At 34.7% G+C, this 13,859-nt stretch overlaps 3 protein-coding genes across 4 annotated transcripts; 2 read left to right on the plus strand and 1 right to left on the minus strand.

Annotated features, from left to right (window-relative positions):
• The first annotated feature begins 600 nt into the window (after positions 1 to 600).
• On the plus strand, positions 601 to 2,873 carry LOC145091654 (Histone H3 K4-specific methyltransferase SET7/9 family protein). The gene is made up of 3 exons (XM_079029421.1): positions 601 to 1,842; positions 2,180 to 2,429; positions 2,528 to 2,873. Exons 1-3 carry the CDS (start codon positions 743 to 745, stop codon positions 2,705 to 2,707), a joined length of 1,530 nt encoding a protein of 509 aa, XP_078885547.1. The 5' UTR covers positions 601 to 742; the 3' UTR covers positions 2,708 to 2,873.
• Positions 2,874 to 4,408: 1,535 nt separating this feature from the next.
• On the plus strand, positions 4,409 to 5,476 carry LOC145091655 (large ribosomal subunit protein eL43). Its single transcript, XM_079029422.1, has 5 exons — positions 4,409 to 4,543; positions 4,787 to 4,826; positions 4,926 to 5,014; positions 5,097 to 5,179; positions 5,269 to 5,476. Exons 1-5 carry the CDS (start codon positions 4,541 to 4,543, stop codon positions 5,330 to 5,332), a joined length of 279 nt encoding a protein of 92 aa, XP_078885548.1. The 5' UTR covers positions 4,409 to 4,540; the 3' UTR covers positions 5,333 to 5,476.
• A 2,858-nt stretch (positions 5,477 to 8,334) lies between these two features.
• On the minus strand, positions 8,335 to 13,088 carry LOC145091656 (SNF2 domain-containing protein CLASSY 4-like). 2 transcript variants are annotated; one of them, XM_079029423.1, is made up of 4 exons: positions 12,934 to 13,088; positions 10,855 to 12,647; positions 10,607 to 10,765; positions 8,335 to 10,531 (listed from the first exon to the last, which is right to left on the minus strand). In XM_079029423.1, the coding sequence occupies exons 2-4, from the start codon at positions 12,625 to 12,627 to the stop codon at positions 8,636 to 8,638; spliced, it is 3,828 nt and encodes a 1,275-aa protein (XP_078885549.1). In that variant the 5' UTR covers positions 12,628 to 12,647; positions 12,934 to 13,088; the 3' UTR covers positions 8,335 to 8,635. The 2 variants fall into 2 exon arrangements, with proteins under 2 accessions (XP_078885549.1, XP_078885551.1); XM_079029425.1 differs by having other exon boundaries at positions 12,970 to 13,080.
• Positions 13,089 to 13,859: the final 771 nt, after the last annotated feature.

Consider the following 13,859-nt stretch of genomic DNA (forward strand, 5'->3'; position numbering starts at 1 on the left):
ATTTAAAAAATTATCAATCCATTTAATTTTTGCATTTAAAATAATAATTGTCAAAGTCTTATGATTGAATCATTTAGAAAAAAAAAATCTATGATTTAACACTTAATAAATATTACTTCTTTATTTAAGATTGATTTGGACAAATTATGTATGAATCTCTTTTATCTAAGTAGCATTCTTTCTGAAATTTAACAAATCGACTTATCAGTAAATTATTAGGAAAAAGATGGGCACCCATCTTTTCTCTACCAAAAAATAAGGAAAAATATATTAAAAAACACCATGCCCAAAATATCCCGGATTTTTAAATTAATAGTTTCTTCTTATAAAGTTAAAAGTAAAGGAACAAAAAGACTTTTGATGGAGGAGGTGAGATTTGTAAATGTTAAAAGTACATGGGTGTAAGAAGATACATTAGTGGTCCAAAAATAAAAACTTACAAACATAACCCCATTAGTTTTCATAAATGGATCAATCACCCCCTGTATATTTATATCTACATAGCTCCCCCACTTGAGCCTTTTATGTTTCCCTCTTCCTTTTTCCAAAAAACCAGACGACAAAAAATCACAACGATCCACAATCCACCTGAAACCCCAAACTCATCTACAAACACAGATCAAATCGATTTTTGTTGAAAAAAAATTCACACAGAATTCAAGAATTTCTAGGGTTTCGATGATTGAGTGAGGTACATAGAGGTGTAATCGTTTTGGGTTTTATTGATTTTGGTTTCCAGTCAATGCGTCAGAAGAAAACCGGCCTTCAGATCGGAGAAGAACGAAGCTCTTCCGATTCAAAAACTCCACAATTTCAATTCCAAGAAAACACGAATTTCAAAGCCAACTACGTATCAAGGATCCCCCATCTTCAAATCCAAATACCAAGAAAAGATTATAATGAACATCGACCTACCTTCAAGCAAAACGCAACAACAACAGCAACAACCACCAACACCCAGAAAACTCTTATTTCAAATCCTCAGAAAAGACCTGTAGTTATGAGTCCCCAACAGAAAACTTCATCCCATCATCACCACCACCATCACCCGTACAGCCACCCACGAAGAGCTTCTCATCAGAAGTCTTTAATTTGTTGTTCATCTTCTGAAGCCCTTTTAGCCACCAAGACAGTTGCTCTAAAACTGTTGAAGTTTACTCACGTTAAGCTTTTCTGGGTTAAAGTCCCTTTCAGGGTTTTAATCCTTCTCTTTTTGCCTTCAATTTATTACTTCTCTTTGAGCTATCGCTCCTTTTATCTCTACATACTCTTTCTTATTGCCTTCTGTAGCGTTCTTTTATCTTCATTTAATATTAACAGTTTTCATGCCACTAACCTCCCGTCAATCCGATTATTCGTCGCCCGAAATTTCCCAAATCTGAAGCTTTACAAATCAGATAACGCATCAACAACACACCCACCAGTTGTATGGTCAATTGGGTCAAAGACCCAATTAGAGGAAAACACAAATTCAGGGTTCTTGGTGAAGGTATACAGCAATGGCGATGTTTATGAGGGTGAATTTTATAAAGGGAAGTGTTCTGGAAGTGGGGTTTATTACTACAACTTAAATGGGAGATACGAAGGCGATTGGGTTGACCAAAAGTACGATGGATATGGTGTTGAAACATGGGCAAAAGGAAGCCGATATAGAGGACAGTATAGGCAAGGATTGAGACATGGTTATGGAGTTTACAGATTTTACACTGGAGATATGTACGCCGGAGAGTGGTTGAAGGGACAGTGTCATGGATGTGGAGTTCATACTTGTGAAGATGGAAGCAAATATGCTGGCGAATTCAAAGGAGGTATCAAACATGGGCTTGGCCACTACCATTTCAGGTAAAGTTTTTCAACCTAACTTCTTGAATCTTCATACCACGTCACAATCTTGAATCCCGCTAACATCTATGTGCCTTCTTTGTCGATCAGCTATTCTTTAAACTCACTTCAAATCTAATTCATTTGAGATACAATAACACAATAGTTTTGCTAATAATATTGACATGAATATGTTTTTGAATTGATATATCATAGTCATACCCTTGGCTTTTACAATTACATCTACCCTACAAAATACAGAGATTAGTAATTTAGCACACTCAACCCATCTAACAGAAATTTGAATTCATTGATACTACATTATTTACAATGTGATTGAGGTTATGTGATGATGCAGAAACGGGGACACATATGCTGGAGAATATTTTGCAGACAAGATGCATGGTTTTGGTGTGTATCGATTTGCAAATGGACATAGATATGAAGGTGCTTGGCATGAAGGAAGAAGACAAGGTTGTGGTATGTATACTTTCAGAAATGGTGAGACTCAATCAGGTCAATGGGATAATGGAGTTATCAGTGTTTCAACTTCTCAAAATCCATTTCTTTCATCTGTTTCTCATGCCAAAGTCCTTAAAGCAGTCCAGGTAAGGATACACACTCATTCTTTCCACATTTAAGTCAAAAAGAAACAGTCATATAGCTACTAAAAAATAAACATGTTACAATTATTTTTTTTAAATAGGAAGCAAGACGTATAGCTGAGAAAGCGTTAGCTGTTGCTGACGTGGACGAGAGGGTGAACAGGGCGGTGACTGCGGCTAACCGGGCGGCCAACGCAGCCAGAGTGGCGGCAGTTAAGGCGGTTCAAAACCGAATGCATCAGCATGATGATGGTGATGATGTGCCACTAGACATTGTCTGATTTAACTGTGTTTATTCCATCTTTTTTTTTGGGGGGGAAAAAAGAAAAGAAAAAGAAAATGGAAATGGTTTTCTAGAAGTGGTGATGTGGGTGGTGGTGCAAGGAGGTGGTGCCGCCTGGAACCGCAATCAGATTAGAATATTGAAGGTGCTGATTGAGGAGCAAATGGTATCCCTCTTGCTTCTAGCTACTAAAAATAAGCAATGATGTTTATATATATATAAATATGATGATATATGTTGCTATTACTACTACTACTACTACTAGGTTAATGGGTTTAAAGAGCACTAAAGTGCTTCTTTTGGGTTTCTTTTTTTTTTTTTTTTCTTTATCGGAAGGATATCTGAGGAAGGGGTTAATTGCAGCAGCTGCATAGCCCATCAAGATTCATGAGAATTAGGATGCCTTTTTCTTGTCCTTTGCCTTTGTCTTTGTAAAATGTAAATGTTTGTGCCTTTACTTGAAGAAAAACAAAATCAGCATCATCATAGTTTCTTTCTAGTGTTGTATTTTGGCTTTTTTGGTTTCTACGAATGTAATCTTTTCCTTGTGGCTTTCTATATATATTATATCACTCTATGTACGGATCTTATTGTATGTGGGTCCGACATGTTTGACTGTTTGGTATTTGACAAAAACTTCAAAATCGTGTGTATGTGTTGAATAAAGATAAAAAGATAAGATTACAACTAACTTGGACATCCATGGGATTTGATGTTAGATGTTCATGTTGGGGTTATGAATGACACACAATTTATAAGATGCTAAGAAAAATAAAGAATACACAAGAATTTATTGCAAAACAATCGGTTGGGGGTAATTGTGGTGTGTTATGTCCTTCGGATTTTATTTTATGTTTTTTTTTTTTTTTAATTCTTGACCTTATCTTGCTCCTCATGAATCTTGATCTTCAACAAAATCTTACTTATGCATCAACACATTAAAGAAAATGCTAAATTATGTTGGAGATATATATTATATTTATACTTTAAGCAATTTAGTAGGTCATCTACCTACTATTTTGCAAAACTAGCCCCCTTTTTCTTACTCTTATCACTTGTATTTAAAGATTGATAATTTTTACCCAATTAATATAATATATTTCTTTTGTCTTCACACTGATATCATATATTCAAAAATCAAAATTGAGTGCTAGTCGGACTGTTACAAGGTGAAAAGAAATAAAAGAAAAGCTAATTGAAAAAAGTGAGGAAGTTAGGTTTTGTAATTTTGTTATTATTGTGTAAATATATAATAAATATCACTACATAAAGTTAGGGTAGAAAATAGAGACAGTTTTATTATTATATTTTTTCTTATAAAATCTTATCATTCATTCCATTTCCTTTCTCTTCAAAATATAAAGGAAATTTTTTAAAGAAAGAAACCATAAAATTTTCCTCATTTATTTCCTTTTGCTCCTAAATTCTTTTCATTCATGGTATTTTTGTAACTATTTGGACCGTAACGAAAATTAGCAAAATATATAGCTACAAAATAAGGGAGTATCATGTTTTCCTTGTGAAAGATTTTGATTAAACTTTATCTATTTTAACATATAATTATAATAATCCTATATATATTGATGAGTCTAATTATAATAATAATTATTATAAAAACCTTTATTTTATGTATTTTATTAATTTAGATATTTAATTAGTTATTTGATTATTCTTTCCATTTTGGAAATAGATGGGATTACCGGTTTTCAAATTTTATAAAACCCAAAATGCCTCCATATAAATAAGGAACTTAGTCTAGGGTTTCAGCTCCTCTCCGCCGTTGCTCTCTCTTCTCTGCGTATCGGTAGCTTTTCTTTTCCGATCTTGCAAAATGGTAAGAGTTCTATCTCTCTGAGAATAATATGTAAATTCCCCTACAATACCACATTTCCATTGCTTTGGTGTTTAATTCTTTCCTATTACACTATAATTTTGTTATCTGTTTTAGGATCAACTTAGGGTTTGTAAATCGAACATTTTGTATCAGCATACGAGTCATATATGAAATTGCAAAATATTACATTTTACATATCTCGTCAATGGTTTTATTTACCTTTCACAAAATATTGAATCTCAGACAAAGAGGACGAAGAAGGCTGGAATCGTAGGAAAGTATGGTACGTATTCCCTTCTCCATCATCTCATTGCTTTTTTTTTTTTTTTTTTGCTTTGCTGCAGTGATTCTAATTTTGATTTTACACATTCTACTTGTATAGGTACCCGTTATGGTGCTAGTTTGAGAAAGCAAATCAAGAAAATGGAAGTCAGCCAACACAGCAAATATTTCTGTGAATTCTGTGGCAAGGTATGCTGATACGAGTTATAATTTTGTTACACTGCTGTTACAACTTACAGATTTGTTTCTACTTGAACAACAACACAAACAGTATGCAGTGAAGAGAAAGGCTGTTGGTATTTGGGGTTGCAAGGACTGCGGAAAAGTCAAAGCAGGGGGTGCATACACCTTGAAGTAAGTAGTTACACACAATCCCCTTTTAACATCATCGTCATCGTAACTTGCGTTATACAAAATACTGATGATTTTGTTTTGTGAAACAGTACTGCAAGTGCTGTAACAGTGAGGAGCACAATCCGAAGGCTGAGGGAGCAGACTGAGAGTTAAGTGTGCATCTCTGTTTTGAATTTGTTGGAACACCGTTATCCTACTTTCCCTTTCATGTCAATTTACCCTTTTTAAGCGTAGCCAAATTATGTGTTAGACTGATTAATTTGTTGCATCAATTGATATATGGTTATTTGGAAACAATGCATACACACACACACACACCAAAACAATGGATGTTGACTGAAAACTACTCGCCAGCATATGTGTCTCTGATTCTGCATCGTTATATTGTTACTCAAACACACGATGCAAGGAATCAATGAATGAATTGGTGATTTCACCTTAAAATGATTGGATTATGTCAATAGTTACAAATTTCATTACATGGGTCAGGGTGGAGTGCTTAATTACTAATATCATGTTATTGTAAAAGCCAAAAGGGTTTGTATGATAAAAAAAAACATATTTCTGTCAATGATATCACTTGCAAGCAAAACTATATCAGATTTCAAATGAACTAGAATTAAACGAAAGGTTTAAACCATGCGTTATTATATGTAAGAAGGCATAAATGTATGTAGATTGATTGTTAATTGGTATAAAGATTCAAGAAGTTGAGGATGAAAACTAAACTTGACCTGAAAAGATAGTTGCGAAGCCCATGATTCAAACCACCTTTGTATTCGCGAGAATACTTGTTTCCTACCATAGTCATGAGTAGGAACCCAACACCCATGCAACAGCCCCCATGTTACAGACCCTATCTAGACTTCAATCCTATAAACATGATGTGGGCTTTTTCTTTATTTTAAAGTCGGGTATGATCACTCTTATTATAAGTTTGCACCTCTCTTACCATTTCACCTCATTAGGTGATGTGGGATGACTGTTTCGCATTTTATTTTGTAGTTTTTATACATCACGTACTATTTCTTTTACTCACAGGCAATGTGGGATGGATCCTAATTGAAATCTTTTGGTGTGCATGGATTTGATAACACGTTATCTTTCAAAGTTGTGATATTTCTCTTATAAATAAAAACCTTTTCCCTTGTTAAAACTTGGTTGATGTCATTTTGGAAATTCATTCAAATTTTCAAAATTTTCACCGTTGAATAAGTGTTGTTATTATTACTGTCTTGTTTTTTTATAACCAATTTAACTATAAATACTAACCTCATTTTATAACTTATACACAGCCTTCTCAAACTACACACATTTATTTCTCATATTCTAGTTTATTTTCTCAACAATGGAGGAAAACCACCAACCAAAACACAAACGCATTTACATGCAAACACAACAACCTTTGGGATTTGAGCAATACGATTTTGAAGAATCTCCGCAAAACTCATTTAAGCAAAACCCAATTCAAATGTCAACGCATTCACACATTTATAAAAAAATCAACCTATAATTAATTACTTATAATCAGTTTTTTCGGAAAACAATGCAATTTCAACTAGGGGTGGTAATTTATGACAATACACGACACGAAACGAAATTAGGACGAACTAAAATTTGAATTCGTGTTCGTGTTAACTGTAAAAAAACACGATGTCGTGTCGTGTTGTGTTCGTGTTCAAAATTCGACACGAAATTGACACGATTTAACAGTTCTTTATCGTTTTTTCGTGTTTGTCGTATTATATTTGATAAAATAATCATTAAATAAACTAGTTTTTAGTATATGTTATATTTTTCGTGTCGTGTTTATCGTTTTTTAATTCGTTCGTTTTCGTGTTAGTTAAAATAACATGACATCGTATCGTGTCGTGTTCATGTTACATAAAACTTTGTCATGTCGTGTCGTGTCAGACAAAAACACGAAACGATAGCACGATTTGTCACCCTTAGTTTCAACCAATAAAAATATTTCGAAATTTACTTAGAATGTTTATATGGTAAAATAGGGTGTCTTTTTAGCCAACCCGAAAGATTCAGAAAAAAAAATAATATAATATGTAGCTTCATGGTGAAGACTTTGAGAAGATGTTTTCGGTAAAAATGGCGATTCAGGAAAATATATAAATAACATTTGATTTTTTACATTTTTATACATGTTATGTATTGTCTTTTTAAAAAAATATAAAAATGTTTTTATTTTGATTACATGTTGCATAATACTTTTTTTTGTCTAAGTATATTTGTATTATATAATTAAAACTAGGTGTGAGACTCATTTATTATATGGGTTTATTTAAAAAAAAAATATGAAATTTTAACAATTTGAAAAGTTTGAATTTATAAGAAAAATGAGAAAAAAAAATGAATTATTAAAATTAATGAGGCTTTAATGTATTGAATGCATTATATATATATATATATATATATATATATATATATATATATATATATATATATATATATATATATATATATATATATAAACTCTTTCTAATAAATACCTTACATATTATGTGGAATTTTAATTTAATAAAATGAAAAATACAATAAAATGACAAGTGGAAAATAGAAAATTCAAAAACTCTAAAAAATGTCATGTATCCAAATAAAGAAGAAAATGCCGTATGTCAAAACTTTATTTATTAGGAAAGATTATTAATTGGTGGTGGAGTAAATCGGTGATACGGCGATCCCAAATTAAGTATGCAGAAAGTTGTCATGGAAACAACGGAACCTCTAACTGGTGTTTATAGTTCTCATTGTTAGGCGATGTGGGATTGTTGTATTTTGCTTTGTAGATCACATGCAAATTCTTTCACAGACAATATGCGACCGAATCCTCATTGAAATCCTTTTTAAATTTGGTTTTTTATTTCAATTGCAGAAGATAATGCATAAGTTGCAATGAAATCCATCAATCATATTTACACAAAATATACAAAATACATATAGCATATTGTATTCTTTAATCCAAACGTATTTATTTGACCCGTAATTATCAAGTAAGAGCAAGCAATTCACCAACCACTAAAAACTGATTATATGTGGGTTCAAACCTCAATAATACATCCGGTCTCTAACTTGGATTGAGCTTATAAACGAAAAATTACGCTAAAAACAACCCTGACTTGAAAGCTTCGTGAAACTATATCTTGGGTACAAGGAAATTGAATTGAGCTTATTGTTATAATTCATACAGCTTGTTCTACTCTTACCTGTTGAAACTCAACAGCGATTATTTTGGTAAGTAATTTCTTCATTTCTACCTACCCCTACAGTTAAAAATTATATAGGACCAAAAACAAACACCCAAAATACAAAACCCGAAGAAAAATTAGATTAGAGATTCAAGAAAAAGCATTTGTTACTTATAACTAGTAGTAGTTAAAATAAAAGAAAGACCACAACGTAGTAAGTAGAGTTCCTTCAGTCCAAAACTTGGTATGCAATAAATCAACCAAAAGTCTTAATTAGATCCGATTCTTTTGGTTGGTAAATCACCTTCTCAAACATATGCTGCAACTTATCATGTTGCACCATTTCTTCAAGAATCTTATCTCCCGACACCATGGCTGCTATTTTAGACTTTGAAGCCACATTATTTTTTGAAGAAAAAACCAACTCAGACAAATGACTCTTTTCCACCTGTCTAATATACTTCTCACCCTCCATTGTTCCAGTGACTAAATGATAAACATAAACAAGTTTCTTCTGACCAAGTCTATACGCCCTACTAATCGCCTGTCTCTCTACAGACGGATTCCACTGCACATCAAGCAACACAACCCTGGAAGCACCCACCAGATTAATCCCTTCAGAACAAGCCCTGATTGAAGCCAACAGTGTCTTCACTTCACTTTTCGGATCATTAAGCGTATTAATCGATGTCTGTCGATTCTTTTCCTCTTGTTGTCCATCCATATACAAAAACTCCCTATCTCTAACCCAACGAAACTTCTTCTCCAACAACTCCATTATAAACTTCAACGGTTTCGTATACTGACTAAAAACCAAAACCCTTTCGTTCAACGCGCAACTAAGCTTTATAAGCTCCATTAAGAAATTCGTCTTCCCACCCGCACTCGGGTCGTTTTTGAACATTTTCAAAACTTTGCGGATCCCTTCGTTATCCATGAAACTGTCTTCAACCAACGAAGGATGAATGGATACCAACGACATCACATGGTCGTTTTCCACTTGACTTTTTGTCCCCGACATCATTCCGAGTAATGTTTTTTGTGTTTTTGTAGGTTTTAAAACGACTAAAGCGTCTTTTAACCCGGGGAGTTTTTCTTGTAAAATTGTTCCTTTGTGTACATGGACAAAAGGGTCGATCATGGCTTTCAATTCGTCCAACTTATGCCGGCTTTTCAACACTTCGCTTGTGATGGAATCCCATTGCCCTTTCACGGAACTGTTTTTCCGGTTTCGTTTTATGGTGAAGCCGTCATTTCTTATCATGTCGAATGCTAATACGGGATTCACCAAGCAGAATGTGTTGAAGAGTTCGTTGAAGTTGTTCTGGAATGGAGTCCCGGAGAGAATGATGCTTCTTTTTGTTTTCACATTTTGTAATGCCTTCCAAACCAGGCTTTCTTCATTCCGGGGTGTATGCCCTTCGTCTAGGACTAATAGAGTCGGAATCTGAAGAAGAATCTTTCTGATTTCTACGTCTTCGAAATTTTTTGATGTTGAACTTTTTTGTTTCTTTCTACCCTCTTTGCCAGCTAAGCTTTCGAATAGTCTATACGTGATTCCCAACACGCTTGACTTTCTCTTCCAAGAATACAGCTTTAATAAACGGAGGCATCGTGCGCTCTTTCCATTCCCGTTTTGTTTCAAAAGAGTGGATGCCGTTCCGTCTTCTTGACCGGAATACTCTTTGTTGTTCAAGTTGTAAAATGGAACATCCGCTTCCCATTTTTTAAACTCTTCTTCCCATGTTAGAAGCATACAACGAGGAGCTATAATCATTGGTCTTGAATTCGGATACATTCGCATGAATGCCATCAGAAAAACAATTGTGAGCCTGCTTTTTCCAGTTCCAGGGGCATGGGAGATTATGCATCCACTTCCACCATTGGAAAGACATTTTTCTAACTTTTCAATGTAGGTCCCACCTGCGATTTTCTTCCAAATGAACTCGAACCCGTCTCGCTGATGTGGATACATGGTTTCTTTGACACCTGGCACCAAGTCCCAAACTGTCCCTTTTTCGTATTCACTCCCTTTTGAATCATTAGGACATTCTTGATGGCCTTCAGCAAATTGAAGATCTGAAAATTTAAGGTTGTCTGTTTTGTCGGTGTCGGTTTCATGTCTGCTATGCCCTCCCCTTCCATTCTTACCCTGTGCATATAAATATCAAATCAAATAAACATCACAATGCAGTAATTTAAAAGTAGGAAATAAGCAAAAACTAACCAGAGGAGGTAAAATGTCTCTAACTTCAATCTCAACAAAAGAACAATATCTGCAGATGATTCCAAATTGATCATTGATTGTAAGTTGATGTTTTCCTAGGCGACAACGTGTGGCTTGGTCAATATCCTCCATAAAGAAGTCAGCATCACCATGAGTAACCTGCATATCATCCAGAGTAAATGGAATGGATAAATTATTTGAATTTTTTAAGATTCAAAATACCATTTTACATAAATATGAAAACTTACTGCAGAAGCATCAGGGCAACCAATTTCTGAAAGTTGGAAGCACATATTCATCTCATCAAAAAGTCCATCAACTTCCATATCGGTTTCTGATTCATCCTGCTTCATATTATCTTCATCTTCAAATCTGAACTTATATGACACTATTTGTTCAACAGATGTTTGATGTACAGGACTGTCTTTTACTGGACTGTCTTCTATAGGAGTGACATACTGTTTAAGCAGTTTGTCTCCATCTTCACCTTCCTTTATTGTTTCTGTGAGAATCTTGATTACATCAATTACATTTCCAAGTTGTTTTTTGGATATGATATTTACAGCCTTTTGAGTGTTGGTTCCATTGGCATCTTTAGATGAACAATGTTGTTTGCTATAATCTGCAACCCAAAAAGGTTGCTCAATGGCTTCATGTATAGACTGCTCCTTTTTCAATTTTGCTTTTCTACCACAACCAAGTGAAGTATCTGCATCTGTTCGCCTCTTTTTTGATACAGGCTCGTTTAATGGACCTTTCTTAACCACTTCAGTCCAAAACCTGTCTCCTGTATCACCCATTTTATCCACCTCCAGAACACTAGAGTCATCATCATCATCATCACTAGAAGAACTCAAACTAATAACTTCAACATCCTTACCACCAACAACATGAGCATTCTCAGGTGGGTCCATGTCCTGCCAATCACTGTCATCTTCTTCAGATGACTTTAGCTCCTGTGAATCATCACCTTCATTAACATCTGCTTGAATAGAATCCAATTCCACTGGGCTTAACTTTATCTCATTACTTCCAACACGAGAACTATGGGAGGGATCAGTGTCATCCAAACATGTAATATCATCACCTAATGTAATACGTTCATGGTCATCACTTTCATCAAGGAGACAACCATGTGAAGTCACGAACTTATCTTCAAGAATCCTCTTCCCTTTCAAACAATCGCCATTTGAAGTAGTAATGTCACACAAAAATCCTTTTTCTGATTTCTTTTCAGTTTTCCCAGAACCGTGGCTCTTGCTTGATTTTGAATTACCACCCAATAATGAAAACGCATCATCATCATCATCACTGTTATCCTGTGAATCATTTGTTCTAGCGCTTTTATTATCCAAGTTTTTTCCAAAAAAATCCCTACTCGAGACAGCAAATCCATTTTCGAACTTTTGATTGGTTTTTACACTTGCAGAACCCCCTGCGACATCGGACGTACTTTGATTCCTACCAGAGCTCTTACTCAACTCGACAACATCGACGTCTTCATAGTATCCATGCCCACAGTCATTCTCTAATTCATCAATGAGGCTATTTCGTTTCGAGTTCTTGCCTATTTCTGAAGATCTCCCGCTTCGCAATTTCTTCTCGATCTTTCCACTTCCAGAAGTCTCTTCAGTTCCAAATCCACAATGATTCGCCGGAGAGGGCTCATTCAGCCCCACATGATCATCATCATCATCGGATTCAACAATTAAGCAAACAGGAGTCGCATTCTTGCCCCTCTTTGAAACTTTCCCTAATTTGTCTCCCCCTTTACGCCCTTTCTTTGTCTTACGAGACCTAACTTCGATTTCATCTCTTCTTTCATCGCTTCCCTTTAATCCGTCAGTTGATTTCCCAGAACTCTCTCCAACCCTATCGATCCGATCATCACCACCGCCACTGCTGCTGCCGCCGGAAGGATTGCGAGGCCTTCCGTTATGTTTTTTCTCATTGAACTCTAAGTAAAGCTTGTCATAGCAAGAACGCGTTCGCTGACATAGCTTAGTTCTCGAGAAATCCATCACCTTACCAACTCAATCCCCTACATCACATATAAAAAAAATATCAAACAAACACATCATCAGAGAATCACTAAAAGATTGAAAACAGTACGACGAAGTGACCTAATATTATATATATATACACGAAAATATATATTATATATATTCTTTATTTATTAACTCCTTACAAACAAACAATCCATCCAAATAGCCAATTGCCACTTCGATTAAACACTAAATTGCCACGATCTTATATACCTAAACTACACATTCTGTCAAACATCAATCACACGAAAAGGTAAATCGATAAAGAACTGCATTGCTCACATGAATAAACATACGACGGCATCGGAGAACTCTTACTCGAATCTCAAAATTGACAATGGAATTGGAGCGGAAACGAGTAATCTAAAGTCAATACGAATTCTAGAGAGAGAAATAAGCTAAAGTGAGAGAGAGATACGGCAGCACAGCAATAATGACGAATATTTTGGGTTCACTCGCCAAAAAAACGCGATGGGCGCGAAAAATTCTATTCCATGCGAATCGACGGCTTAACTCGGATCCGGAAAAAGAACATTATGTTGGCCCCACGGTTACACCTGTGACTTGAGATTCTTGTTTTCGTTCGCTTTCACGTTTTGTAGACTGTGCATCGATGTTTGTACCTTGGCCCTAGAGTTTAGAGGTTTCAATTTCAAAACTGTACCCGAAAAATTCAAAATCGAATTCAGATCATTTTCAAATCGGAGCCAAAATCAGTTTGGTTTTTCTATTTTTCTACTTTTTTCTGGTTCTGAAATGACACACTTTTGCATTTTTATAAATAAACTAATATTGCGTTTAATATATGTGCATCTAAGGGAAGCACATTGTGAATGAGGTTTGGAGAAGATTTGCGTTTGGTTTAGAGCCTTGAATATCGTTGGTAAATATCAGGAAGAGAAAGAGTATACTTTATTAAACTCACATTTGAAAATATTGATATCTTTTGGTTACCCGAGGATATCCAAACTTTAGACAGTTTATTCTCTTTTTAAAAACTTTCATTTTTAGTTGTTAGTATTTTATAGAAATAACTAGTGGTTTACCTGCATAAAACGACGGCAATGAATAATTCTCAATTAGTAATTAAGGTGTTGTTTGTTTTTTGTAAAAAAACATATTCAACCTTTTATTGTTGCGTGACACAGCACACGCGCATCACTTTTAATCTCGTAGTTGTTTGTTTTTTAGAAGTCTTCAGAACAAAA

The sequence above is a fragment of the Lactuca serriola genome, chromosome 3 (assembly GCF_051521515.1).
Source record: "Lactuca serriola cultivar US96UC23 chromosome 3, Lser_US96UC23_V15, whole genome shotgun sequence".
Lineage (NCBI taxonomy): Eukaryota > Viridiplantae > Streptophyta > Magnoliopsida > Asterales > Asteraceae > Lactuca > Lactuca serriola.

Bases quoted from the DNA above. Each gene is read 5' to 3' on its own strand.
- LOC145091654 (XM_079029421.1), top strand. From the start codon at position 743: ATGCGTCAGAAGAAAACCGGCCTTCAGATCGGAGAAGAACGAAGCTCT. The intron at 1,843-2,179 runs GTAAAGTTTTTC...GTGATGATGCAG, and splicing joins CTTGGCCACTACCATTTCAG to AAACGGGGACACATATGCTG. The intron at 2,430-2,527 runs GTAAGGATACAC...TTTTTTAAATAG, and splicing joins AAGTCCTTAAAGCAGTCCAG to GAAGCAAGACGTATAGCTGA.
- LOC145091656 (XM_079029423.1), bottom strand. From the start codon at position 12,627: ATGGATTTCTCGAGAACTAAGCTATGTCAGCGAACGCGTTCTTGCTAT. The intron at 10,766-10,854 runs GTAAGTTTTCAT...GATGATATGCAG, and splicing joins GTTGCCCTGATGCTTCTGCA to GTTACTCATGGTGATGCTGA. The intron at 10,532-10,606 runs GTTAGTTTTTGC...TTATATGCACAG, and splicing joins GAGACATTTTACCTCCTCTG to GGTAAGAATGGAAGGGGAGG.
- LOC145091655 (XM_079029422.1), top strand. The intron at 4,827-4,925 runs GTACGTATTCCC...CTACTTGTATAG, and splicing joins TGGAATCGTAGGAAAGTATG to GTACCCGTTATGGTGCTAGT. The intron at 5,180-5,268 runs GTAAGTAGTTAC...TTTGTGAAACAG, and splicing joins GGGGGTGCATACACCTTGAA to TACTGCAAGTGCTGTAACAG.